Source organism: Prionailurus bengalensis, chromosome C2 (genome assembly GCF_016509475.1).
Source record: "Prionailurus bengalensis isolate Pbe53 chromosome C2, Fcat_Pben_1.1_paternal_pri, whole genome shotgun sequence".
Classification (NCBI taxonomy): domain Eukaryota; kingdom Metazoa; phylum Chordata; class Mammalia; order Carnivora; family Felidae; genus Prionailurus; species Prionailurus bengalensis.
Window position 1 is genome coordinate 152,778,089 of NC_057350.1, and position 26,226 is coordinate 152,804,314.

Sequence of the window (26,226 nt, forward strand, 5' to 3'; positions counted from 1 at the left end):
CTCTGTCCATTCCCTACCGAGGAGCGAGGAGTGGGGAGTTCTTAGTTCCCGGTTGCAAAGAAGTGCCAGGAGTGAAACCCCGGATGGGGCAGGTCTACTCTGCTCAGTCAGTGCAAAGCAAGCTTAGCACTGAGCAGCCTGGGCCAGGGAGAGGTGGGGGGTGAAGGACGGGCATTCAGACAACTCTGCCCCTAGGATTAACCCTCAGGCCCCTGGAAGGCCTGCCCAAGGCTCCTGGGTTGCATGAAGTTGAAGACAGGCCCATCTGTTCTCTGGTTCCTACCCAGCGATGGTGCTGGGGCCTCTTTTGAGGGTTCCTTCTAAACATGGACTGTACCCTCTGTCTCACCCCACCGCACAAAACGCACAATCTCAGAGCTGCGCAGAAGGAACCGGAAGCTTCTTCTTGCTATCATGACCCCTTAGCGACTCCTGATTTGTCACGCTTTTCACAGAAGCAGTGTATTTACTCAAAAGGCAATGTTATAGGGTGAGAATGCAAACTCTTCTTAAAGATAAAAACCTATCCTGGTATTGAGGTTTTCACGAAGAAGTGTTTCTGTGTTTGGGGGCTGTTTTGGGTTTCTGTGGAACACTACAGGGCTTAGGAGCAAGTTTGGGGCTAGGCTCTACCTGGCCAATACCTGCTTTTTCGGCAGACCTACATCATTGGAAACACCTAATAGAGTATATGTGGGGTTTCCTTTATTCACAGAACTATGTGTTCGACAAGACATCTATCTGCTAAAACTCTGCGAAAGACCTAACAAATTTAAAAAATCTTAGGTAGTGGAGTATCCCAACAATCTGTACAATTCTAGGGTGTGCTGGTTGAGGGGTGAATATGATTTGGACTCATTCACATTCAGAGGCTGTTTGAAATTGAGAACGAGGCAGATGTATCTACTCTGACCCCTAAAGTACAAAAATTGGATCCCCAAGATTACAGGTGGGGAATTTTTGAGGTACGTCCATATTCAAGTGGAGATCAAAGATGCCCAACAGAAAGAACTCTGGGTTATTTTGAAGATTAGATTTGGACTTAGGAGGAACTATGGTGATTGGCAGTGGAAGGAATCACATGTGAAAATCCTTACATAAACATTTATTGACTTAAAAAAATTTTTTTTTAAAAATGGCATTTCATGGGGCGCCTGGGTGGCTCAGTCGGTTAAGCGTCCGACTTTCGCTCAGGTCACGATCTCGCGGTCCGTGAGTTCGAGCCCCGCGTCGGGCTCTGGGCTGATGGCTCAGAGCCTGGAGCCTGCTTCCGATTCTGTGTCTCCCTCTCTCTCTGCCCCTCCCCCGTTCATGCTCTGTCTCTCTCTGTCTCAAAAATAAATAAATGTTAAAAAAATTTTTTTTTTAAAAATAAAAATGGCATTTCATGACATCAGGCACTGTTCCAAGCTGTCCCGTTTGTCACCCCGTTTAATCCTTATAACAACCTCACAAAGTGGTGGGGATTTTCTTCACTTTATGAGTGAGGATCCCAAGGCTTATCCAGGTGAACCTGAACCACAGTCAACTTCACTGCCGACCCAAAGAGCAAACCAGAGGACTTCCCCTTGACGGAGTAGGAGGGAGGGAGGGAGGGAGGGAGGGAGGAGCTGAGATCCAGGGAGCACCCTCCAAGACCCTGGGGATGAGGGCACTAAGAGGGCTTTCTCTCAGGCTGTGCGTGTTTCAAGGTCTGACTCCTGAGTCTTGAAAGAACTTACTATGGTTATGTTTCCTTCTCTCGCAAGTTCATGCACAGCTAGGATTTGGCAGGCGTCAATATTGCTTTCATCTTTTTCTAGGATTCTGAAATAGGAAGAGGAGCCCCATGAATCGAGAGTATTCACAGGCAAGGCCAGGGTGATGTGGCAGCCACTTCTGATTGTCTTGTATTATCCATTCTACCCTTCTCCTTCTAATAACAGAACTCCCAGGGCAGCACCTGGGAGGCTCAGTAGGTGAAGTGTCTGACTCTTGATTTCATCTCAGATCTTTTTTTTTTTTTTAATAGGCTCCACCCCCAGCGTGGAGGGAGACCAGGGCTTGAACTCATGATCCTGAGATCACGATCTGAGCTAACGCTCTGGAAAACAGTGTGGAGGCTCCTCAAAAAATTAAAAATAGATCTACCCTATGACCCAGCAATAGCACTGGTAGGAATTTACCCAAGGGATACGGGAGTGCTGAGGCACGGGGGCACTTGTACCCCAATGTTTATAGCAGCACTCTCAACAATAGCCAAATGATGGAAAGAGCCTAAATGTCCATCAACTGACGAATGGATAAAGAAGATGTGGTTTATATATACAATGGAATACTACTTGGCAATGAGAAAGAATGAAATCATGCCATTTGCAGCAACATGGATGGAACTGGAAGGTATTATGCTGATAAGTCAGTCAGAGGAGGACAGATACATGTTTACACTCATATGTGGATCTTGAGAAACTTAACAGAACACCATGGGGGAGGGGAAGGGGAAAAAAAAACAGACAGGGAGGGAGGCAAACCACAAGAGACTCTTAAATACAGAGAACAAACTGAGGGTGCGTGGCGGGGGGGGAGAGGGGAGAGTGGGTGATGCACATTGAGGAGGGCACTTGTTGGGATGAGCACTGGGTGTTGTTTGTAAGCCAATTTGACAATAAATTATATTCATAAAAAAAAAAGATCTGAGGGGCACCTGGGTGGCGCAGTTGGTTAAGCGTCCGACTTCAGCCAGGTCACGATCTCGCGGTCCGTGAGTTTGAGCCCCGCATCGGGCTCTGGGCTGATGGCTCAGAGCCTGGAGCCTGTTTCCGATTCTGTGTCTCCCTCTCTCTCTGCCCCTCCCCCGTTCATGCTCTGTCTCTCTCTGTGCAAAAATAAATAAACATTGAAAAAAAAAAAAAAAAAGATCTGAGCTGAGATCAAGAGTCAGATGCTTAACCAATGAGCCACCCAGGTGTCCCTTCAGCTCAGGTCTTGAGCTCAGGGCTGTGAGTTCAAGCCCTGTGTTGGGCTCCGTGCTTGGTGAGGAGCCTACTTAAAACAAACAAACAAACAAACAAACAAAATAGAACTCCCCACTTGGCTGGGCACTTGCTACCCAGAATAAACACTACATCTCCTAGCCTCCCCCTGCAGCTTAGGTGTGGCCCTGTGACTAAGTTCTGGCCAACAGGATGTGAATGCAAGTGCCCCATGTGACGTCCAGCTGTACCCTCACAGCATATGCCTTCCATTTCTTCTCTTTCCTCCTTCCTACTGGCTGTCATGTGGGCCATGCGAGCCGCATCCTAGGTAGAGTGGCAGAAAGAAGGGGCGCGGGACCCTCCAGAGTGAAGTTGCTGCCCCTGTCCTGGGCAACCACCCGAACTTTTACCTGGCAGAGGAATAACCTTTCACGTTATTTAAGTCATATGTCTGGGGTGTCTTTGTGACAGAGGCCATTCATGTTGCAGTGAACACAGGCGTGATTATCGTACCATGGTCCTGGGGTGGTGGAGAGGTGCCTAGGGGGCAATCCGTGCTGTCAGATGGAAAGAGAACCTCGCTTTCCATCATGCGTTTCATTGTGAACATGCGGTTTCTGGTCATACGTACTGTGGGGTTTTCGATGTTCTGTTTCTTTATAGGAAACTTCATATATTTTTCAGCCTGGTCAGGGATGGCCTTCTGCTTAATAGAGGGTTACTTTAGGGGCGCCTGGGTGGTTAAGTGTCCAACTTCAGCTCAGGTTATGATCTCACAGGTTGTGAGTTCGAGCCCCGCGTCGGGCTCTGTGCTGACCGCTCAGAGCCTGGGACCTGCTTCCGATTCTGTGTCTCCCTCTCTCTCTGCCCCTCCCCAACTCTCTCTCTCTCTCTCTCACACACACACACACACACACACACTCTCTCTCTCTCTCTCTCAAATAAACATTAGAAAAAAGAGTGTTACTCTAATGAACACACAAAATTCTAACATGATTAGATAGGCACAGTTAACATTCAAACAGTTCTAACCATTCATGGTGATTCTGAAGGTACTCACCAAACACATTTGGATATTTAAATAAAACTTAAAATTAAAAAAAAAATTATTTATTTAGAAAAAATTTTTTTAATGTTTATTTAGTTTTGACAGAGAGAGACAGAGAACGAGCAGGGGAGGAACAGAGAGAAAGGGAGACACAGAACCTGAAGCAGGCTCCAGGCTCTGACCTCTAAGCACAGAGCCTGATGCGGGGCTCGAACCCACGAGCCGTGAGATCATGACCTGAACCCAAGTCAGTTGCCTAACCGACTGAGCCACCCAGGCTCTCCTAAAAAATTTTGTTTTAAAGAGAGAGAGAGAACCAACAGGGGAAGGGCAGAGGGAGAGGGAGACAGGGAGAGAGGGAGAGAGGGAGAGAGGGAGAGAGAGAGAGAATCCCAAGCAAGCTCAGTGCTCAGCACAAAGCTGGTCTCGATCCCATGACCCTGAGATCGTGACCTGAGCTGAGATCAAGAGTCTGATGCTCAACCGCCTGAGCCATCCAGATGTCTCCCCCCAAAAAACTTTTAAATAACTTATGCACTAAAGAAGAATCAGAGTGGTTATTAGAAAATTCTTAGAGCCAAAATGATCCTGAAAATATATGCATCCAGATGTGTAGATACTACTAAAAATCGTGCCTTGAGGGACATCCACAGACGTACACACTGATATTCTAAAAGAAGATTGAGAATGGGTCAGCCAGGCATCCACCTCAAGAGTTGAACAGCCCTTGATCCAACAAGAGCAGAACAGCCCCAAAGGAAGAAGTCGCTGGAAATCATAAAGAGCAGACATTAATGAAGTAGAAAACAGAGATGCGGTAGAGACCATTAACAAAACTCAAAGCTGCATCTTTAGAAAGACCAATAAGGGGGCTCCTGGGCGACTCAGTCGGTTACGCGTCTGATTTTGGCTCAAGTCATGAACTCATGGTTCTTGAGTTCGAGCCCCACATCGGGAGCCTGAGGCCTGCTTCAGATTCTGTGTCTCCCCCCGCCCCGTGTCTCTCTCTCTCTTTCTCCGTGTCTCCCTCTCTCCCTGTCTCCCCTGCTCCTGCTCTGTCTCTCTTAAAAATAAGCATAAAAAAAAAAGTTTTTGAAAAGACTAATAAAAGAAATACTTATTCTAATGTTGACGAAGGAAAACAAGAGGACAGGGAAAAATAAATAATATTAGGGATGGAAAGAGAAACACACCTAGAGGGGGGCAGAGATTTAAAAAAAAAAAAAAAAAAGGCAATGGGGGCTAGGCGCCCAGCTGGCTCAGTGTGAAAAGCATGAGACTCTTGATCTTGGGGTGGTGAGTTCAAGCCCCACGCTGGGCGTAGAGATTACTTAAACCAACAAACAAACTTAAAAAGATAAGTTCTGGGAGCACCACTACCTGGGAAAACCTCCAGGAGGGCAGGCATCGGGTGTGGGCCTCAGCCCTTTGGCACTAAACACCGGGGCAGGGGGGCTGGGCGAGGGAGGTGGTGCACACTGAGGTTGTGGCTTTCGGCCAGGTGTCCCCAGGTATCCCGCTGGCCGAAGGCCAGGCCTCCAGAGCAAGTTCTTGAGCCAGCTCCCGCCAAGGACACTGGCCAGGCATCAGCCAGGCCCACACAGGCACTGCACGTGGGGGCCCCCGCGGGCCGAGCTGGCAGAAATTCCCGTTCATTTGTGACCGGCCGCCTCTCTCGGAGACGCAGATATCAGTGAAGATCATGAGAGAAATTACCATCCGTCCACAGCGGGGCAAGGGGTCTGCTTGCGATTTGTTTTGTTCTTGAACTGTGTGGGGTGTATTACCACAATTCAGTAACGTTTCACAGTGATAACTTGTGATCGCTCGGGAAAAAAAAATAAAATTAGCCTGCGACTCTCTTTGGGGGAGAACATTTAGAATTACTTAATAGAAATAGTTGAGGCGCTAAGAGTTTAAAGAGAGAGGCTTCGGTTTATCTAGAAAATCCCATCCTCAGAAAACCTTCCATCAGACAACCCTTCCCCTGAAGTGGTCTTGTTTTCTATCGACGAGGACAGCGCTCCCAGGTCACCCTGACGAGGTGCCTGGCTTCCACGTGGCCCAGGGACTCCCTAGAGCTGGCCGTCTGGCTGACGTGCCCAGCCTCAGCTAAGTCACCGGGGACCTCTCCCCCTGAAGCTTTTATCACAGTATATCATACCCGTAGTTGAAAACAATTAAATAGTGCACCGGTCCCTTTACTCCCCCCTGCCCTCCTCTCCTTAGAGACAACTGCTTGTCGTCCCATAACCTGGCTGCTTTGGATTCTTTGGGTCGTTCCCTCCAGCGCCCTCCTACACGATCAGCTCGTGCCTCTAGATAATGCCCATTTCTCTGTGTGTCCATCAGACCGCATCCTCCCTGCCCTCCCCATGTGATCGCATCACCATTCATAGCTCCACTGTCAACAATAGTCACTTTTTTGTCTTCGGTCAAATACATGGCGTCTCCATCTCCCCAGCTCGTACGATGGGACCCTATCAGCGCCCTCGGCTGGCAAAGAAAGGAAGCGACCCCCGCCCCTCACCTGTGTCCTGTTTCTACCGCCTGCTCCCAGTCCTGCCGAGCCAAGAACAGCCGCATCTTTAGGACGAGGGCGGGCAGGAAGCTCCCCGAGGTGCCGGTGATCTGGTTCACCACCTCCAGGGCCTCCGAGTAGTTCTGCTGCAGCATGAAGTATGTCGCCTGTTGAAAGCCCAAGAGAGGAGTCTCCATCGGTGCCCACGGAGGGAGGGGGCGGTGTCAGTGTTTCTGCCAGGACAGGAGCAGAGCCTGACACGTGGGCACTGTAGGCCCCCTCGAAGCCCCTGGGGAAGCAGTCAGCGCTCAGAGCGACAAATCAGGGTCCACAGCAATCTTGGGCTCCTGGACAGGCAAGGCAGGGGCTCCAGGGAGACGGGTGAGCCCCGAGCAGGCGTGGGATCCAGCAGGGCCACGCGAGGGGACCCGCTAGAGGGAGGCCCGGGGGTGCCGGGCACTTCTGAGTTCCACCAACGGCCCACTCGTTTCCCATTCGCTTTCTTTTCTAAATTTCTTTTTTTTTTTTTTTTTTTTAATGTTTATTTTTGAGAGAGAGAGAGGGTGTGAAGTGAGGGAGGGCCAGAGAGAGGGGGACAGAGGATCTGCACTGACAGCGGAGGGCCCCGTGCGGGGCTCGGAGTCACGAACTGCAAGATCATGACCTGAGCCGAAGTCAGATGCTGAACCCCGTTCGCTTTCTTCAAGCTTATCGCTGAAAACCGCTCACCCAGGCCCAGGGGCGGCTAGTGCTTGCAGGTAGCCCCCTTAAAAAGCGTCTTGTTTTTCTCTGTCAGGGCCCCCTGGGCCAGAGTTTGGCTTCTGCAGGCCAGTGTCAGCCACCAGGTTCTCCTGAGGGAGGCACGACATGTGCCTGAGGGGCAGAGGGCACTGCTCCCAAAGGACTTGAAACTGGGCTCTGAGGGGAGCTTTTGTTAGACCTTCGGCAACCCGCCCTTCCACGACTTATTAAGAACAAGAGGAGGACTGTTCTAGATGAAGGTTTATGCATACATGTGCTCACTGCAGACCTCTTTCTTTCTTTCTTTTTAATGTTTATTTATTTTTGAGAGAGAGAGAGAGAGTGTGTGTGTGTGAGTCGGGGAGGAGCAGAGAGAGAGGGAGACACCGAATCCGAAGCAGGCTCCAGGTTCTGGGCTGTCAGCACAGAGCCCAACGCGGGGCTCGAACCCATGAACCGTGAGATCCTGAGTCGGACGCTTAACCGACTGAGCCACCCAGGGACCCCACTGCAGCACTCTAAGTATAAACTGTAGACGATGTCACGGTCCAAACAACAGGAGATTGGGGTGACAAATTATATTGGGCCCAGGCAACAGGGGACTGGCTTGATGGAGATGTTCAAGGTGACATTTACATATGGTGGAATCTTACGTGAAGAAAAGGGAACCAAATGACAGGATGCCCTGTGATTACAGCTGTATGAAACATATTAAAGATGTCAATATTAAGCATACCAAACAACGCTATCTCCTGCCCTGCGGAGGTGCTCAGTGGGAACCCTTTCAGGACCAGGAGAGCTGGCAGCTGACAGCTGACCCCTGTGGGGTCATCCGTGGCTAAAGGAAGTGGCCTCCTGCCAGGTCACACCCGTCCCCAGGGGGTAGCCCCCATCCAGCACATAGTCAGGGAGGGGCCGCCCCAGCCCTAGAACCCCGACTCGGCTGAGGCCTGCGCCGTGTCACGAAGCCACTTCTGTCACCCAGCCCTGCTCCTGTCCCTTTCCCCGCAGGTGCTGGTCCCAAGGGCGCCCCCCGATAAACCTCCTGCTCCAGGATCCCCTTGGCTCCTGCTTCCCAGAAGGCCCGGCGAGGGCACATGCGGAACCACGTGCCTAGAAGCAAGACTGGGAGACGCTGCCCTAAAATGGCCACGTGAGTTGTCTGGAGCAGGGGGGCTGAGGATGTCGTTATCATTCATCTTTTGACTTTAGTAGCCTTCTGTTTTGTTTTGTTTTGTTTTGTTTTGTTTTGTTTTTAAATGAGGACACGTTCACTTTTCTAAGATATACGCAAAGAGAAGGGAATAAGAGGCTAGTTTTTCTCTCATAGGCTGATTCCGTGAGGGTCACGTAAGAAAAAAGGAACTTAAGTGGAGATCAGAAAACATAAAACTTGCAACGCACCTCCCTCCCCTTACGGCCCATTGAATTTAACGGGTGAGAAAGGAGAGGCAGAGACAAAAGGACAGACCCTGAGAAGACCCACACCCCCCCCCCCCGCCCCACCCATGCAGAACGAGACGGGAACCCACACCGTGCCAGAAGGACTGTGAGAACCGAGTGGGCCCTGGGCTGCCGTGTGACCCTGACTGTCTCTGGGCCCCCGCTCCTCATCGGCCGGGAGAGGGCCTGGAGACAGAGCGTCTGGCCCGAAGTCCCCCGGTGGATCTTTGGCTCCAATGGCCCAGGCAGAGACAACCCCCCGCCCCGCCTCCGTCCCCCGCTGCCCACCTTTCCCATCAGCCCCAGCACATCTTTGGCGTCCTGCATTCCTTGTTCCAGGTACTTGATGGATTTCTTCACGATGTGGGGCTTGTCTGAGGTGAGGTCCACCCAGCCTCTGAGCACATAACCCTGGGATCAGAACAAGACAGAAGATGAAGTCCTTGGCCGCGCGGAGCCTCTTGTCCGACCCCTGTCACTCTCCACCCCCAGGCCCTGCCAGGCACACCTACTTGCAGACTCCAGGGCGGCCCTGCTCTCTCTCACTGTCAGGACTTCGCTCTGATTGCTCCTTCCCAGCCCAGCCCTCCTGACCAAAGCCCCCTCACCCCATCAACTACCACTGGTCTCTAAAGCTCAGCCTGGGAGGGCCCTCCTGTCAGAAGCCTTCTGTGACCTTCCAGGCTGGGCTTGGGCCCTTCCCTGGACCCCTGTGGCTCTGCTACCCCTACTGACACACTCCCACCCGTCTTGTCATTGGCTGTCTACTCAACACTGGGATCAGGGGGCCACCACTCCAGCCCTCTCCATGTCCTAGCCCAGCGCGGGGCCCGGCCTGCATGGAGGCAGGAATGAGCAGGGGCCATTGTGAGCTCGGGGGCCTTGACAGTTCTGCTCCAGCCTTCACCCAGTCTCTGCTGGATAGGCAGCCGGGCCTGGGAGGTGAGGTCCGAGGTGTCGTTGGACCACATTGCCCTGAAGCATCCCTCTGCCCTAGACCAGGGTTTCTCACTCTGTACCGTTACTCTCCTCCTAAGGAGCCTTTCCAGACATTTTCCCGAATCGTTTCCCCTCCCTCCAAGACATTTTAATATCACAGATATACTATCTGTTTATGTAGTGTGTAAATCTGTGTTTTATACTTTTTTTTTTTTTGCCCCCGCCCCTCTGTGTGTTATATAGTAAGATTTTTTTTCACCCCCTCCTCCGGGAAACAATTTTCACCCCTTTGGTGGGGGGGGGTGACATCACCCCTGCTGCGGTGGTGACTAGACTGAGCCTAGATTGAGGCTTCAAACTCTACCATTAGTACAGATGCCCCACGTGTGAGATCCCCCACGTGTGAGATCCACAGCATGTGAGATCCAATATGCGATCCACGGTATGGGCCGCTGCTGACGGCCAGCAGACCCCTGCAAGAAGGCAAGGTAGGCCCACGGTGGAGACCGCTCATCTAGTTTGCCAAAAGAACCAGGAAATCTGGCCTTTTAGGTAAAAACCTTTTGGTTTCTCAATGTCAGCAACTCATCCGAGATTTTAAAAATATACAGCACTGGCTACGGAACACCTGTCTGCAGATTAGACTCCGGACACATGCCAGCGTGTACTCGGCCGAACCCTGAGACAACGTGGGCGGGGGCCCCTGTGAGACCCAGGGTCTCGTCCGTGCTCAGGTGCGGCCCTCTCCCAGTCCCCGGGGTGCCCCGGGGGGAGTAACGGTCACCCCAGGCTGATGTGTTTGGATGCTGCTTTCTGCAGCTGCTGCCCTCATGATGCCCGAGGCAGGTACCTCTCTGGGGCTGCTGGAAACTTTCAGCGTGCGGTCGATGTACTCCTTGGCCTTGTCACGGTGGCCCACGAGCCAGAGGAAGAGGCCAGCATAGTACAGGGCAGTTCCGCCGGCTGTCTTGCGGATTTCCTTCAGGCTGTTCTCGAGCTCCTGAACGGCTTCTCGGTCTGTGAATCCAGGAGGAGGGAGAGGGCAAGGCAGAGTGAGCAGGGCGGCCTGGCCCCGCAGGAGGCACTGAGGGCTCGGGGACCTCTCTGGCCACTGTGAGCCTCCTCTAACACGCGGGAGACTCCAAGGAGCCCAGGCGCTGGAAACCCCAGGAGCCGCCCACGCCCGCACTTGGCTTTGCTGGCTGAGATTTATCTTTTCTCCTCTGTGCCTGGCAGCTTGCTGAGCAGACAGACCAAACTGAATCGCCTACCTCAGGCCCACAGTCCATCCTGGGAGGGGACATCGTGGTTCGTAGCGTCTTGGAATCTTTCCCTGCCTCTAGAGAGGTGGACATTAGGGGTGGGACTATTTACACCAACTCGATTCGCCCTCATCAAGATCTTGGCGAAGGAAAGAGGGTGTCTTCCCAACTCTTGGGAGCTGGAAGGAGGACCCCTCCCGCTGTCACCCTCTCTGCGCATGGCTCCCACTCAGTCGGGCCTGGGCACGGGTCTTCCTTGAGGCCCCTGGGGGAGGGAATGGAAGCCCCTCCTCACTGGCCAACAGCATGTGCTGTCACCGGGGCACGTATCTCCTGCGGTGGCCCTTGGGGGCTGCATCCCTGGAGCGGGGCGGTCTCTGCCCCGCTGGGCACGGCCGCACTCACCGACAGCTGCACAGCACTTGTGAGCATAAATGAGGGCCATGATGGAGCACAGGGACACGTCTGGGTGGTGCCGGATGCTCTCCAGGTTGCTGATGGCATCCTGGATGCGCTCTGCAAAGAAGAGCCCACGTGGTTACGTTCTGGGGCTCCAGACCCAGAGGGCAGGACGCTCTGCGGCAGACATGTGGGAACCCGTCGCGGAGCTGACCCGAGACTTGGCACCACCTGGCTCCAGCCAGAATCATTGGGCTAACTGGCCCCAAACGTCCCCAGTGGCCCAAGTTCCCTGAAGGGGCTGTTGGTACCAGGGTCCAGGCTGCAAGGGGCGGCTGGAGGGCTTGGAGCTCAGATGTACCTGTGAGTCATCGCAGGCTGGGACTTCGGGCTGGGGGCCATTTCTGAAGAACGGCCTCAGGGCATTCCCAGCCAGCTGCCCAAGAGCCACAAATTACATGTATCCCCCAGCGCCCAAACTAGATAGGGATCACACAGCCATCTGCGGATTAACCTGGGAGTCTAGCTACTGAGCGTAAGACCTCTTCCGTGGGAAGGTGACTGGGGTGGAGGCAGGCATCCAGGCCGAGCCAGAGCGACAGTGCTGGGCTGGTGCCTGAGGTCGGGGGGCCGACACTGCCCAGTCCTTACCTTCTCTGAGGATCCCATAGGTTTTGAAGAACTGCAGTACGGGGTCGTTGCTGAATTTGTCCAGGCCCAAGGCCGCAGCCTGCTGCACGTGGTGGAAATACTGTTCCTGGCTGTAGTAAATGATCCCAGCCTGTGGGGAGGAAGTCACGGCTGCAACAGCCCCAGTCCCTTCTCTGTCTCGGTTCTGACCCACTTTCTCCCCCGCTCCCTGCTCCTCCTCTGTTCCGGAAAAGGAAGAGAGAAAGGACATTCGGGCCTCATTCTGTTCTTCCCCAGCCCCAAGAGCAACTCCATGCCATTCCCTAGGAGGGAGTCTGGAGGTGTTTGTGAATTATCCACAGATTATGGGTCAACGTGATGGAGAATTCAACTGAGGCTTTGTCTCAGGAAGGGAATAAGGGGAAAGAGAGAGGACAAATGATAAGAATGGTGACGCCACTCGTGAGAGTTGCAAGTTATTGTGGGTCAATCGCCTGTTGGGAACTGTATCTAGGGCTTTCCAACCATTATCCTATGCATTATTCTCTCCATAGCCTTCACAGTTAAAGAAGCTAAAGCCCATGCACAGTGTGGCTTCACAAAGGTCATGCAGTAAGACGGGCTGAGATGTCAAAGTGAAGTCTCACTTCCCCTAAAGGTTGTGGGTACGGGGGTTGGGGAGAGATGTGGTTGGGTTGTAAACAGCCTCGTGGGCCATTTGAAAGAGCTCAGACATCATCCTCAGGGTAATAGGAAGCAGCTAGAACGGGTTTAAGCGGGAGGAGGGATGTGTTCATATGTGTGTGTGGGGGGGGTGTGTGCGTGTGGATGGATGAGCAATGGCTCTGGTGAAGGACTGCTCGTGAAGAGAGGTGAAGCAGAGAACTATGTGGGGTGGGGGTGGGGGTGGGGGGACTGTTCCAGGTGCCTGGGGAGGGACGGTGGTGATTCTGGACTAGGAGATAAAAAGCAGTGGGGGATGTCAGGAGACATGTAGGAGCTGACATTTCCTGCTGATTAGAAAGGACCTGAGATGGGTTACAGTTAAGGCTCCAGGATCAAACAGCGGTGCCATAACTGAGATGGGGGACGCAGAAGAGGCAGAGGCAGGGGAGAGGGAGATGATGGCAAGATGACAGAGATGGGTTCAGGATACTTTGGTTTGGGGGAACTCGAGGACAGGATTGGGTGGGGATACCGATTTGGGGCTTAGGGTGCACAGAGAACACCAGAGAAAAAAAGATGCGCTCGCCAGGAACAGTGAGGCCAGAGAGGGCCAGGCCCTTCGTTAGCGGCCGGCGCGGGGGGGCGAAAGGCGGGTAAAAGGCGCAGCAGGAAGGGTCGGAGAGGTGGCAGGAGAGCAGCCGGGCGCGAGGGTCTCGGGGCCAGAGGCGGAGAGTCCCGAAGGGCCAGGCTGGGCAGCGCTCGGGCCACGCACCATAAGGGAGGAGTCGCTGGTGCTCATCTCCGGCGCTCGCGGCTCCGAGCCCGGCTCAGGGGGCGTCGCGCTGAGCCGGATTCCGGAGTCAGGGTCCTGGGCACGCCTCTCGCGGCCGGAAGTTGGAAGAGCGCGTCCCTGGAAACGCAGGGGGCGGGCCGGTTGCCTAGGGCGTCAGAATCTAGGGTGGGTGGGGCAGGCGCCCACGTGACAAGGCGCGGGCAATCGAGCGCCGAGACGGCCGGTGCGCGCTGGTGGCGCCGGGCCGGGCCGCTGGGTGGGCGCCGCCGCCGGGCCGCCGCCGCCATGGGCCTGGGCGCCAGCGCCGAGCAGCCCGCGGGCGGTGCCGAGGGCTTCCACCTGCACGGGGTGAGTCGCCCCCGCGGCGCCGGTGACCTTGGCTGGGCGCCCGCACGGAAGCGACGGGACGCTTATCGGCGGCCCGAGGTCGGCAGCGGCGGGGTCTCGGCCCCCGAGGGGCCGCCGGGTGGTGTCGGTGGGGGCGGGGGCGGGGGCGGGGGCGGGATGTGCCTCCTTCCCGGTGGGAGCCTCCTCCGGGAGGCGGCGCCGCGGCCCTCCGGCCCCCGGCCTGTCTGCGGCCGCGGTCGGCCCGGCGCCGGCCCCGGCCCCGAGTGCCAGCCAAGCAGGAAGCGGGAGCGTTTCCTGGTCCGGGAGTGGCACTTCGCCCGGATGAAGATTGCACCAGGTTCAGCCGGGAGGCACTTGTGCACTTAGGTCCTATTTGCGGTCGCCTCCGGGCTGGGCCTGGGGACAGAGCCAGCGACACTGAGACGCTAGCTCGCCGCCCTCGGGTCCAGGGAGTCGGGGTGGCCGAGAGGACGCCGACTGCCAGGGAGCCGGCCGGCCCGCGCGCCGCCGTCATGGGGTCGACAGGCTTCGGGTCGGGGGCTCGAGGGGCAGCGCGAACCAGCCAGGGAGAGCGGGAGCGGGAGAGCCAGGAGAATGGCGCAGAGGGCACGGGGAGAGCGCTGGCAGCAGGGGAGGGACCTCGGGTGAAACCCGCGGAGAGGCGCGACCGAGAAAGTCGTCTTGGTGCTGCGACCAGGAGGTCTGGACTGGCAGTTCTGGGCAAAGTGAAGACGGAGTGGGGTTCCTCGAGTCTGAAGAGGAGGAGAGGGGCCAGCAGCCAGATGGAGAGTTGGGGTGACAATGTGTACCCCGGAGAAGGAGGGCTGGGACAGGAGGGTCTCTGACCCCAGAGCGCAGTGGGTAAGGACCCTGTGTTTTCCCTTGGGCACCGTGGATAGATGCTGGGCTGAGTGTAGGCAGGGCGTGTCTGTATCGTGGTGGGAGGCTCTGTTAACAACCGCAAGAGGGGAGGGCTAGTGGAGGGTTTTCCTAAAAGGGAAGCCAGGCGGGCTTCGGGATTCTGCCTGGGTGATGGGCTTTCTCTGGTTGGCATCACGGTGAGGCCCCTGACAGAAAAGGTGGACGTTGGGATGCATCCAGGAGAGTTTTGCAACAGGTTGATGGAAAGGGAAGGAACTGAGGATTTGGCAAGAGGGAGGGGTGGGGCGATGGGGGCAGTGAAGACAGGAGGGGCCTGCTGGAGAGGGCAGAGTGGAGAGGTCAAAGGACTGGAGGTCTTCCATTCCCCCAAACGGACATTTGTAAGCACCTGCTCTGGCAGGCGGAGTTTGGGGTGCCAGAGATAAAGCAGGGGACAGAACAGACGTTGTCCCTGTTCTCATGGAGCTTACATTTGGTTGCTGGCCCTGAGAGGAGGCAGGCACAGACGAAATAGATCTCCACGGTAAGTGGAGATCGCTGCTGGGGTGGAGGATAAAGCCGAGGAAGTGACAGATGGGTCAGGACAGGCCTCTCATCAAAGCACCTCGGAAGGAAGGAGTGGGCAGTATGGATACTTGGTGGAAGAAAGAGCCTTCTGGGCAGAGGGAGGCCCTGAGGTGGGCTGGGCTTGTTGTGTTGAGGAAGTGCATGGACGGGGCGGCCCCTGTAAGGAGGGCAGCGGTAAAGGATGAGGCCGGATTATATTGGGCCTGGCATGTTCTGAAGGTCTAGGATTTTATTCTGCTCTGTGGAGCCATCGGGACGTTTTACGTGGAGGTGCGACGTTTCCTGCTAACCTCTTTTTTCTAATGTTTATTTATTTGTGTGTGAGAGAGAGAGAGGGAGACAGAGGATCCGAAGTGGGCTCTGATCCCTATGCGGGGCTCGAACTCGCAAACCGTGAGATCACGACCTGAGCCACAGTCAGATGCTTAACCGACTGGGCCACCCAGGCGCCCTTTACTAACGTTTCTTTAAAAATGGAGGACGCGTGTGCCGCCCTCTGTCCATATTGGCGTCCTCACCGTGTGCCAGGCACGTTGGAGAAGACCCTGCCCTCGGCGAGCTTAGAGCCACGGAGGGTTCCCAGGCACTGGTTGTTACAGGATGGTGGAACAGAGCTGGCTCTGGGTTGCATTTCCTGGGGCTTCCCCTCTTCTGTAAGTCGGTATGAGTTTAAGGGTTAAATGCAAGGTAGAGCAGGTGTCACAGTCCCCTGGCATGGAGCCTGTCCTCACCGTTAATTACATTAGGTCCCCTGCTGGGGGACACAGTAGAAAGTGTTACAAAAGCACACCCGGTGGGGCTGTGGGGTGGGGGTGATGAGAGCCCCCCCCCCCCAGGGAGAGTGGGACTGAGGGCAGCGCTTGCTGCTGGAGTGGGGGTGCAGGAGTGGGGGTGCTGCGGCAGCGGCATAGATTATTAGTCCCGTAGAGCCACAGTGGGTGATGGCGGAGCCCAGGGCGAAGGCAGTGGAGTACAGCCAGAGGACAAGGTCACAGCCGAGGCTGAGTAGAGGTGCAGGAGGCAGCTGGGAGAGGGGCCAGCCGGGATTGGAGTCGCTTCCTGAGCTTACTGTCATGGGAAACCATGGCAGCTTTGGGAGGTGGTGAGCAGGGGCCCAGCTGGTGGTGTCACAGCCAGGAGGGGTTCCTAATTCCAGGGCCGAATTAGCTTTGATCCAGAGGCTCAGTGTGAGCTCTCCTTCAGCTGGGGGGATCCAAGACTCTAGGCACGGGTGGGTAGTCGAAGCCACAGGGCCTTTCCATTGTGGAGGCCACAGGAGCCCAGTGTCCTCTGGGCTGATGCCTGACCAGCAGGACATCAAGTGCTCACAGCCAAAGGCCTGAGGGTGTGGGTGTGGGGGGGGGCACCGCAGGGTCCAGCCTGGGGTATAAAGCCTGCATTGTTTGCGCAAGGCTCTGTAAATGGGGCCTTTGAGATGGATTTCTACCCCAGCTGGGAGGCCTGGTTCTTGTGTGTTTGGAGCCAGCAGTGAGTTAGGGGAGGACAGGGCAGGGGGCCCCCCTGGGCTAGGAGTGGCTCCTGGGGGACCTGTGTACCGTGCAGTGGGGACTAGGCTGTGAGGCCGGGATCTGGCTCTGCTCACTGGGCGCCCTGCTCAGGCTCATCCCTTGGGGCAGTCCCTCCGGTCTGCTTTCCTCAGCCACACTCCTCAGCCGCTGCCACGCCTCCCCAGCTGGTCTTGGGTCCGCCACCACAGGGTCCGGGGCCCTCTGGGATCTGGCCACAGGCTGCCTTCCCCCTCTTTCTGAGCACAACCCTGGTTCCGTCCTGGGACCCTCCCTTCCTGTCCACATCTAAACCTTTCTGGTAAACTCTTCGGCTTCCCTGTCTCCTAAGCCTCCCCACAGGCCTGTGCCACCCTGTGTCTCTGTGGCCTTCTAGAAGCCCCCAGGGCTGCCCTGAGCTCTCCTAGGAGGCCTGTCCAGAAGCATGCTGTGCGGATCATGATCAGACAAGAGCCATTTCCTATAGAGGAAAATTTGTGCCCCGGAAGGCGGCAAGAGAGGATTGAGTTACCTCGACCGTGCCCATGTGTGGCCTGCCTGGAACAGTTCGTGCAGTGCACGTGTCCCTGCTGGGACGCAGGGATCCGTGATGCGTGGCCTCTGAAATTGGGGGCTGGGGCTTTCTGGGAGAGGCACGGGGTTGGGGTGGTGACGGTGGCCTCTGCTGTGGGACAGGTACAGGAGAACTCCCCAGCCCAGCAGGCAGGCCTGGAGCCCTACTTTGACTTCATCATCACCATCGGGCACTCAAGGCTGGTGAGGCTCCACCACATGACGTCTGTCTGCCTTGCTTGTATGTGTGTGTGTGTGTGTGTGTGTGTGTGTGTCTCCTGTCCCACGGCAGGCCCCATCCTGCTCTGCCTCCCTTTTCTTCTGGAGGGAGGCCCAACCCATCTTTCCTTCTCCAGGCCTCTACTTAGCCTCACTGGGGCTCTCCCAGGGCTCTGCTCCTAAGCTTTCCGGGAGGAGGCGAGGGGGCTCTTGGAGCTGCCTTTCGGGGCCTGAGAGGTGCGAAGGCTCTGGCGGAGGGGCCCCTCGTAGAGGGGCAGTCCTGCCACGCTCTGGACCACTTTGTTGTGTTCCCCAGGGGCTGAGGGAGGCAGGTTTAGTGGTGCCTGGGCGCACCCTGTGGGGGCTGCAGGGGTGGCCGGCCCAGAGCCCCCCGTGGCCCATGCCCTCGCCGGGTCCTGCCGGGGCCGCTGGCTGCCCAGGCCCTTCCTCGTCTCAGACCCAGACCGGTCCGAGGGGCCCCGACCCGGGAGTGGGGGTTGGGGGGTGGGGCCCCGGCGTCAGCCCCACTGCCCCTGCAGAACACGGAGAATGACACGCTCAAGGCCCTGCTGAAGGCCAACGTGGAGAAGCCCGTGAAGCTGGAGGTGTTCAATATGAAGACCATGAAGGTGCGCGAGGTGGAGGTGGTGCCCAGCAACATGTGGGGCGGCCAGGGCCTGCTGGGAGCCAGCGTGCGCTTCTGCAGCTTCCGCAGGGCCAGCGAGCACGTGTGGCATGTGCTGGTGAGTGGGCCCAGGGTGGGCGTGCGGGGGAGGTGGGGGCGGGGGGAAGGGTAGGGGGTGGGGGGGGGGCAACCGGAGAGGCCAGCAGCCAGTGCTTCCCTGTTAGAGGAGTCCCGGAGGTCAGCTCCTCGTCACCCCGCTTGTGAGCCAGGTGACTCTGGGCACGTTCTGACCCCCGAAACCTTGGTTTCTTGTTCTGAGAGGCGGGGTACCTTCTCCTGGAGGGGTGGTCGTGCTGCCAGAAGGCGGCCGCCCTTCACAGCGTCTCTTCCGGTCCACTCCGTGGTCTGCCGGGATCTCGTCTTTGCTGGCAGGTCCCCTGCTTTAGGCCCCCTCGGGCCTTGGCTTGCTGCCTGGGGGGCTGGGTCTTGACGAATCTCAGCGACTGAGCTGTCACAGGTGTTGCTGTTAAGGTCTGTTCGCAGACACACACGTGCGTTCCCTGGTGGTGCCCACGTCCTTGAAGGAGTCCTGCAGCTTGGTGGGCGGAGGGCTTCCTGAGCTGGCAGTGGACTGATCCGATTTGTGGCCTCCACTGTCGCTCACTGGCTTCTCGCGGGAGGCTTCTCCGTCTTTCAGCCTCCCTCGGTTGGTCCAGGAGCGCAGTGGGGGTGACGATGCGGTAATCCCTTTGTCCCTTTGCACTTCCCCCCGGGGGCGACTGGGAGATTGGGAATAGTAGAGTTCCCACCCCCCACCCCCCCAGGGAGAAAACAATCCTCGGACCCAGTCCTGCTCACTGTCTCCGTCTCCAGCCGCAGGCCCGCAGCAGGAACCACACGGCTGGCACTTACGAGGGGCCGACGTGTGGTTTTCATTCTTCATGTGTGTTCTATTTTTAATCGTCTCGGCAACCCTGAGGTTGCCCGTGGGGAAGTACTGTGTATCTTACTTTTAACTGTGGGGAAACTGATGCTAAGGGGTTAAGTATTTGTCCACAGTCGCTGGCTCGGGGTTGGTGGAGTCAGGAGTTAACCCAGGTCAAGATCGCAGAGCTCAGGGCCGTGAGCGGCGCCTCGGTGCTGCCCTCTGCTGGACAGCCTGCGGAAATTAGGGGGTGGAGTAGGAGGGTCTGGGCTTGAGGTCCTGCAGGGCCTGGGGACAGAGGACAGAAGTCCCACTGAGTACCTGGAGAGGCAGGTCCCTCCATCCTCCCCGCCCCCAGCTCCAGGAGCAAGACAGGCAGTTGGTGCTTCTTTCCGCAGGAAGTGGAACCCTCTTCACCCGCCTCCCTTGCCGGCCTGCGCCCCTACACAGACTATGTGGTTGGCTCAGACCAGATCCTCCAGGAGGTGAGCAGGATTTGGCTTGCCCTCCCCGGGTCCCTGAAGGCTGTCGCCGCCGGTGTGGAGATGGGTGCTGGCCGCGGGGTGGGCCTCGTTTTGTTGGGGCCTCCGATTCCTGTGCCGGGAGCAGGGCTCAGGCGCTGGCTTTGTCGTAGTCTGAGGACTTCTTTACACTCATCGAGTCCCACGAGGGGAAGCCCTTGAAGCTGATGGTTTACAACTGCGAGTCGGACTCCTGCCGGGAGGTGACTGTAACTCCCAACGCAGCCTGGGGTGGAGAGGGCAGGTACTTGCTCAGTGGGAGGGCTGCGGGGCGGGACCTGGCCGCTGGCCGTGGACCAGAATCGCACAGGGCGGGTGTGGAGGCTGGGCTCTGGGTGCAGAGATGCTGAGGATGAACACGGGGCCGGGAGGCGCCCTCTTCGCTCTTCCACTGCCAGTCGTGGGTGGGGTTGGCGGATCTAGGACCCACTAGGGGACCAGCCCTCGGATTGACTGTTTCTGGACTTTGGCAGTCTGGGGTGTGGCATCGGCTACGGGTATCTGCACCGGATCCCAACCCAGCCCTCCAGCCACCACAAGAAGCCACCTGGTGCCCCGCCGCCTGATGCCCCGCCGCCTGATGCCCCGCCACCTGGACCCACCCCCCAGGACTCTCCTGCCCCTCCTCTGCCAGAGACCGGCTCCAGGCAGGGTGACTACATGGAGGTGCGTGGGGGGCATCTGCCAGTGGGGGGACCTTCCTGTGGGCAGAGGGGCCTGCCACCTGGGAAAAGAGGACTCTGGCATTGCCGGGGGCCCGTTTGTGGAGCTCTGGGGAGGACCTTTTGCTTCTGGGACCTAGTGGAAGCGGACGGTCCCGTCCTGGGACAGTGAAGCCCACTTGGGTTCTCCTGCCACTTGGGTCTGGAGGTGAGAGTAACGGCAAGGCACTAGTTGTCATTTTCATTTGAAACTGAGGCTCGGAGGTGGGCATAGCCTCGTCCCATGCCTCGGTGAGTCTGGTAATGTCGGGTCAGAGGCCGGGCTCGCGGAACCCGGGCTGGGCGGGTGTCTGGCCGAGTCCGTAGGAGAGCGCCGGACCTGCCTTCTCGGCTGTTGGAAGAGGCACCTGAGTGCCTCTGGGGCACCGGGCTGGTGCCTGGGGTCTGTACCGGGGGGGCATGCAAGGATCGCTCCCCAGGCACGCTGGAGTTCAGGGAGGGCCTTCTCTTCTGGCGGGTCATGGGAGGACCCGGCCGGGTGGACACCAGGGGCTCCTCCTGTCAGCGCTGTGGGAGAGGCCACACCAGGCCCCTCGTGCCCAACTTCAGATCACCTGGACGGGGAGGGGGCAGGTCCTCGAGGCTGTCTGCGCCTTCAAGCGGAGCGCTGGTCCCCTGGCAAGCGTGGGCCGGGGGTTAGGGTGGACTGTGCGACCTGAAATGCCCCTGCCCTGTTCCCTCCTCGTCCCTGGCCCCCGCAGGCCCTGCTCCAGGCACCCGGCTCCTCCTTGGAGGAACAGCTTTCTGAGCCTGGGAGTCCCAGCCGTGGTGCTCCAGACCTTGGGGGACTTGCACGTCCCATGGAGACTCCTCTTCAGCCTCCACCTCCAGTGCAGCGAGTCATGGACCCAGGTAGCGAGCGGGCCCCGGACGGCGGGCTCGGGGGCCTGCCACCCCTCGGTGCTGGAGTGGGCGTCGGGTTTAGGGCGAGGCTTTCGTCCAAGTGCCAAAACCTTTCCTGGACCTGTCGTCCTGTGGCATATATGTCCTATGTCGTATATGTGAGGATGGTTGCAGGTGAGCCAGTGCCACGTGCAGATGGGGGGACGGCAGAAGGGAAGTGGCCTGCTCAAGGTCACGCGGCACTCTGGGGACAGAGCAGGCAGGGTCTGGGCTCCCTGCCACAGTGCTATTCCCCTGAGGCCCAAACGCGGACTCTTTTCTTTGCTCGGCGGTAGGCAGTGGGGACCGTGTGGGGGTTGGGTGGGGGCGCCCCCACGGGCTGAGGACATTGCAGGTTTAGGCCGGGCCAGGTGCCCCAGGGTACTGGCCTTCCGGTGGTCGGGTTTTGTGCCGGGAAAGACTCGCGCCCCTTCCTCTAGGCTTCCTGGACGTGTCGGGTATCTCCCTGTTGGACAGCAGCAATGCCAGCGTGTGGCCCAGCCTGCCGACCCCCACGGAGCCGACCCCCACAGCCGTGACAGCCGCAGGGCCCGAGGACGTCTGCTCCAGCAGCGGTTCTCACGAGCGGGCTGGTGAGTGGCCGACGCCCGCGGAAGCTTTCCGGGAAGGACCCTGGGCTGTTGGGAAGGCTGCCCCGAGTTTCTCGGCTGGGAGGGAGGCTGGCTTTGGGGTGAGATAGAGCCTCGTCAAGGCACGTGTACACCGGAGCCCCCCTTCCCCATCACCGCCTGGGCTGGGGGTTGGGGGTCAGAGGAGTGGCTGGCCCCGGGTCCCGCAGGCCTCCTGAGCTCCACCCTGTGTGTTTCAGGTGAGGCCACGTGGTCGGGGTCAGAGTTTGAGGTCTCCTTCCCGGACAGCCCAGGCCCCCAGGCCCAGCCAGACCACCTGCCTCAGCTAACCCTTCCCGACAGCCTCACCTTTACGGCCTCACCGGAAGACGGGCTGTCTGCTGAGCTGCTCGAAGCACAGGCCGAGGAGGAGCCGGCGAGCACAGAGAGCCCGGATTCGGAGGCCGAGGCTGAGGGGGCGGCCGGCCAGGCCCGGCTCTCTACCCCAGAAATAACGCCCTAGGCTGGGACGAGGCCCGGTGGCATTTCACGAGGCCTCGGTGTGGGGCAGCAGCTTGGGCCGTGCCGCGCGGCCCAGCCTCCGGCCCGGTGTGTCCAGCTCCCTAGGCTGCAGCCCCCAGTGACGTGCAGGGACTTCGGCAGGCAAGGGCTCTTGTGTCCGCTGGGACCCTACCGGTCTCGAAGAGATGACGTGTCGGCCTTAATTCTGCCCGACGGTCCTGGCTTTGGGGAATCGGGCACTTGAGAGTCTCAAACGAGTCCATTTGGGGCGGTGGGAGGCTGGGAGCGGCACCCAGGTTAAGTTCTGCAGGAGCTGGGGTGGGAGAGCAAAGGACTCTGCTGCTTGGGTGGGACAAAGCGAGTGGGTAGTAAGGGGAGGCCGCGGGCCTCGGCATCTTTAGGCCACGTACCCTTAAGTGAGGCGCTTCTCCTGCTCTGGTCGCTATGGCTGTCCGGGAGGCCACAGCCTCCAGGCGGGGTCAGGGGTGCAGATGGGAGTGAAGGAGGAAGGGACGGGTGTGGAGTGTTTGCCTGGCACTTCGTGGGGCTGGCCTTGACTCGGCCCGCACGGCTCAGCTGGCCCTGCGTGTGCTAGAAGGCAGCCCCGTGCCTTGGGGACCCCTGGAGCCACAATCACGGTCTCTTGGGTCGCGTGCCCTCCTCTCCATGCTACACGGCACAGGCGGTTCAGGCTGACATACGCCAGTCCCAGCCGGAGGAGAGAAGCAGTGAACGTGTCCACCTCTCCTGGGAGAGGAGGGGTGGAGACTCTAGGCCCTGCAGCAGAGACTCCCTTGATCTTGGATCACGACGTTTCTTCTTCCCCAGGGCCGACGCCCCTCAGACCCAGTGGTGCCTCCTGTCAGCTCCCAAACTTCTACAACCATCTCTTTTAAATACACAAGGCTTTGTCAGCCCCAGCGGTGAATAAAAATGACAAATTTAAGGTCACCATCCTAAGCAGACTCTTTCAAAGCGGGTCCTGACCGGACCTCTTTAGACACTGTTCCCGCTCCACGGAGGAACGGGGGGGGGGGGGGGGGGGGGGCGGGGGGCTGGACAAGAGTGGGTAAGGGCCGCTCCGTTCTTCCCCACAGTTCGGGAGGAGGCTGCTCCCTCCACCTCCAGGTGCCCTGAGAGGCTAACACGAGGCCAGGTTTTCTGCTCTGCTTGGCTCCTGCAGGCAGGGGAGGGCTCCATCCAGGAAGGGCCCCCTCCCCTCCACGGAAGTGCTTCCTGACTTGGCTTCAGTCCCTCCCCTTCCTGCTTGCTGGTTGCCACTTGGGCTGCCTCTGGCCTTGTCTTCTAGCTGCCACCCAGCGGGAGGTGCCACCTTTGCTGCTTGATGTGTAACGTCTGCACTTAACGGGGCCCAGATTTCTGTTAGGCCCAAGGCCCACGGGACGGGGACTCTGCTCTGGGCGGCACAGGTCAAGTATACGGAGGGAGGGCCCCCGGTTAGCGAACACTTCAACTTCCTGGCGCTGTGACAGCATTGAAAGCAAGCCCTTGTCAAACCTACCGGAGCAGCCGATACGCTGCAGAACGGAGACACCAGCGCCGGGGCTTGGTTCTTGGACGGTCTGGGACCCCAGCGTCTGTCCGCCTGCGGGGATCCGGGCAGCGGAACAGCATCACCACGGGACCGTTCTGAGAGCAGCTTCCCTGAACTGCAGCCTGGGAGTCTGGCCCAAAGTGCCCTTCCCTTCAGAGCTGTGGCTCTTCCCTCCCTTTTACGCACTCCCCTCCTTAAACTGGGTGATAAAATGGGCGTTGATGCTGATTATTGTCAGGATAAACACTAAACATGGAACCAGAAGTTTCTCTGTAATCTGCTATGAAGGAAAGTGACAGGTGAAAGAAATAAATGTGTACTACACTTTAAATATTTTAACTAAAGCCTTTATTCTATACAACCGTGAAATACAGATTTTTACCCTTTTGGCATTGCAGGCTGTCAAATTTTCCGGAAACTATTACTGGTTTGACTGGAAGGAAAAAAAGAAGTAGAAGCATGCCGAGGGTCAGATGGATGACAGGAAGGGAGTGCAGCCGCCCCTCACGCCTCGGCACACAGGGCAAAAGGGCCCAGCAGAACCCGTTCTGTGGCCCGAGGCCCCCTCCCGCAGACACAGCTGAGGGCTGGTAGATGAGCTGTGGGGACTTTTGGTTGTTGTGTTTCTGTCATCAATTCACAACTATTGCTAAAAAATGTGCACCAAAAGTGCACCGTTGTATCCAACAGATAGAAAGGACTTTAAAAAAAGAAGCCGGTGGCTCTGTGCGTGAGGGGGAAAGACTCCTTGGGAACGTGGCACCTCTTTGCTGACTTCTCCAAAGTGCTGGAGGCAGTGACCTGTCCACTTTCCAAAGGAGCCTGACCGGCGGTGAGGGAGCCCTGTCCCTACAGTCGTGCAGGCAAGGGAATCTCAAATGGTCAGGTCTGGCCCCGGGCCCGTCAGCTGCCTCCAGCCGAGCCTGGGGAGAGGACAGGGAGGAGGAAAGACCTTCCCCGCCCTCCCCGGCCCCTGCTGCCGTGGGGACTGACCGCACACGAGAGGGGGAGGCGACCGGACCCGAATAAACTGCCCTCCGAAGGCACTTGTGCTTCTGGCTTCATACAGGAGGCTTGTCTTAAGTAGTTTTATGGGGCGGACCATTGTTCTGTGCTGAATACAAATGACCTTGGGGAGGATCCAAAGTATTTCTTCTTGCCAAAAGTTGAAGTGTTTATCCCCAATAAGTTACATTCTGTACAAGACTCAAAGGATTCTAGGAAAGCTTTAGATCGTTAGAAAGAACAGTGAAGAGAACTCTGGGTGCAGGTACCACACCACCGCCCTGCCCCTGAAACTCCGGAGAAACGAGTATGTGTACTCCCAGACAGAGTATCCAGTCAGCTCACCGGGACACCAGGCGTTTTGGGTCGCGTGTAAATGAAGCTACCGTTCCGTCACGGTCTTGGGCTTTGATGGCATCACACTGTTCACCCAGAGCGAGAGCCTGTGGCGTCGCCTGGCTTTTGCCCATAAACAAAACCGGGCACCGTGAGGAGGAGCGAAAGAGCCGCACCTCCCTGCGGCCCACGGCACCGCGGGGCACCGCGGGGCGCACTCCAGTCTGGCGGTCCGAGGGCTGCGGTCCGGCACCCGGAATCTCTACAGGTCTTCCTAAAAGAACGCATCTGAGATGCAGGGTTAAAACGAGCCCAAGAAGGAGAATTTATTTTGAAGTGGGCTGGCTCCTGAATTGTACAACAGCAAATTCCTATTAAAAATAACCGTCGTAAGTGTGAGAACATTTGTTGTGGTTGTTTTTAATGACCAACTCGGAAAAAGCCTTCATAGGTGCTGCGTGGATGGAATGTACTCTCTTAGAAAAGCTACAGAGCGTGTGGGTTTGAAGTTGAAACACAGTGACAGAGGTGGCTCTACCGATGTGTCTCTAACAAGTGCTAACAGACAAAGATAAGGTCCTTTGAAACAAAAGGAGGAAGCCGAGTCTGTGCTGGCCTGTCGTCCGTTCTCTGTACATCTTGCAAGACACAGTCCTCTTCGGGGGCGGGGGGGGGGGGGTTGTCCTGCTCTCGCTCTCTGCCTCCCTGGGGACAGCTTAATCTACACATGGAGACTGGTTTCTATATTACATCTCGATTAGTCGCTTCAACTGAAAGAGAATCTCGGTCCATACCAAATCGGCCGCTAGAAGTCTTGCTCCCATTGGGGCTCGGCGGGCTTCCTAGGACTACTCTCGGGGCCACGGAGGAAGGTCGGTAAATGCATACCCAGGAGCGCCTGCCCGCCCTTCACGTGGACTTCTGGCGGTAATGGAGGGTGAGGTCGCCCCCGCTCTTCCAGATGAAGTGCTTCACCGTCCGGAGGTCCATGTTTGGATCCAAAACCTGAACGGCAAAAAAACAGGTCATAAAAAATGTCAGAGCCTCTACTGCGTGATACCTAAGACCTTTATT

The 26,226-nt window shown here is 57.4% G+C and overlaps 3 protein-coding genes across 9 annotated transcripts in view; 1 reads left to right on the forward strand and 2 right to left on the reverse strand.

Annotated features, from left to right (window-relative positions):
• Positions 1-13,658, reverse strand: part of TTC21A (tetratricopeptide repeat domain 21A) — a 36,121-nt gene extending 22,463 nt beyond the window's left edge. Inside the window, exons 1-7 of one of the 2 annotated variants that reach the window (XM_043595707.1) lie at positions 13,376-13,658; positions 11,959-12,068; positions 11,314-11,424; positions 10,497-10,663; positions 8,996-9,118; positions 6,533-6,690; positions 1,722-1,806 (exon numbers count right to left, since the gene is read on the reverse strand). In XM_043595707.1, coding sequence (XP_043451642.1) covers positions 1,722-1,806; positions 6,533-6,690; positions 8,996-9,118; positions 10,497-10,663; positions 11,314-11,353 — 573 coding nt within the window. In that variant the 5' untranslated portion in view covers positions 11,354-11,424; positions 11,959-12,068; positions 13,376-13,658. Of the gene's footprint in view, positions 1-1,721; positions 1,807-6,532; positions 6,691-8,995; positions 9,119-10,496; positions 10,664-11,313; positions 11,425-11,958; positions 12,089-13,375 lie in introns of both variants that reach the window. The other variant, XM_043595706.1, reaches the window with a different exon arrangement.
• On the forward strand, positions 13,587-24,142 carry GORASP1 (golgi reassembly stacking protein 1). Of its 4 annotated transcripts, none has more exons than XM_043595714.1 (9): positions 13,587-13,744; positions 17,395-17,475; positions 18,030-18,233; positions 19,439-19,525; positions 19,675-19,805; positions 20,035-20,227; positions 20,985-21,135; positions 21,606-21,758; positions 21,995-24,142. In XM_043595714.1, the coding sequence occupies exons 1-9, from the start codon at positions 13,682-13,684 to the stop codon at positions 22,255-22,257; spliced, it is 1,326 nt and encodes a 441-aa protein (XP_043451649.1). In that variant the 5' UTR covers positions 13,587-13,681; the 3' UTR covers positions 22,258-24,142. The 4 variants fall into 4 exon arrangements, with proteins under 4 accessions (XP_043451649.1, XP_043451651.1, XP_043451652.1 ...); XM_043595717.1 differs by lacking the exon at positions 13,587-13,744 and adding an exon at positions 13,952-14,081; XM_043595715.1 differs by lacking the exon at positions 13,587-13,744 and adding an exon at positions 14,149-14,605.
• The window catches only part of WDR48 (WD repeat domain 48), a 44,362-nt gene continuing 42,278 nt past the window's right edge, over positions 24,143-26,226 (reverse strand). For all 3 annotated transcript variants that reach the window (XM_043595712.1, XM_043595711.1, XM_043595713.1), the window contains one exon: positions 24,143-26,157. In XM_043595712.1, coding sequence (XP_043451647.1) covers positions 26,062-26,157 — 96 coding nt within the window. In that variant the 3' untranslated portion in view covers positions 24,143-26,061. The remainder of the gene's footprint in view (positions 26,158-26,226) is intronic.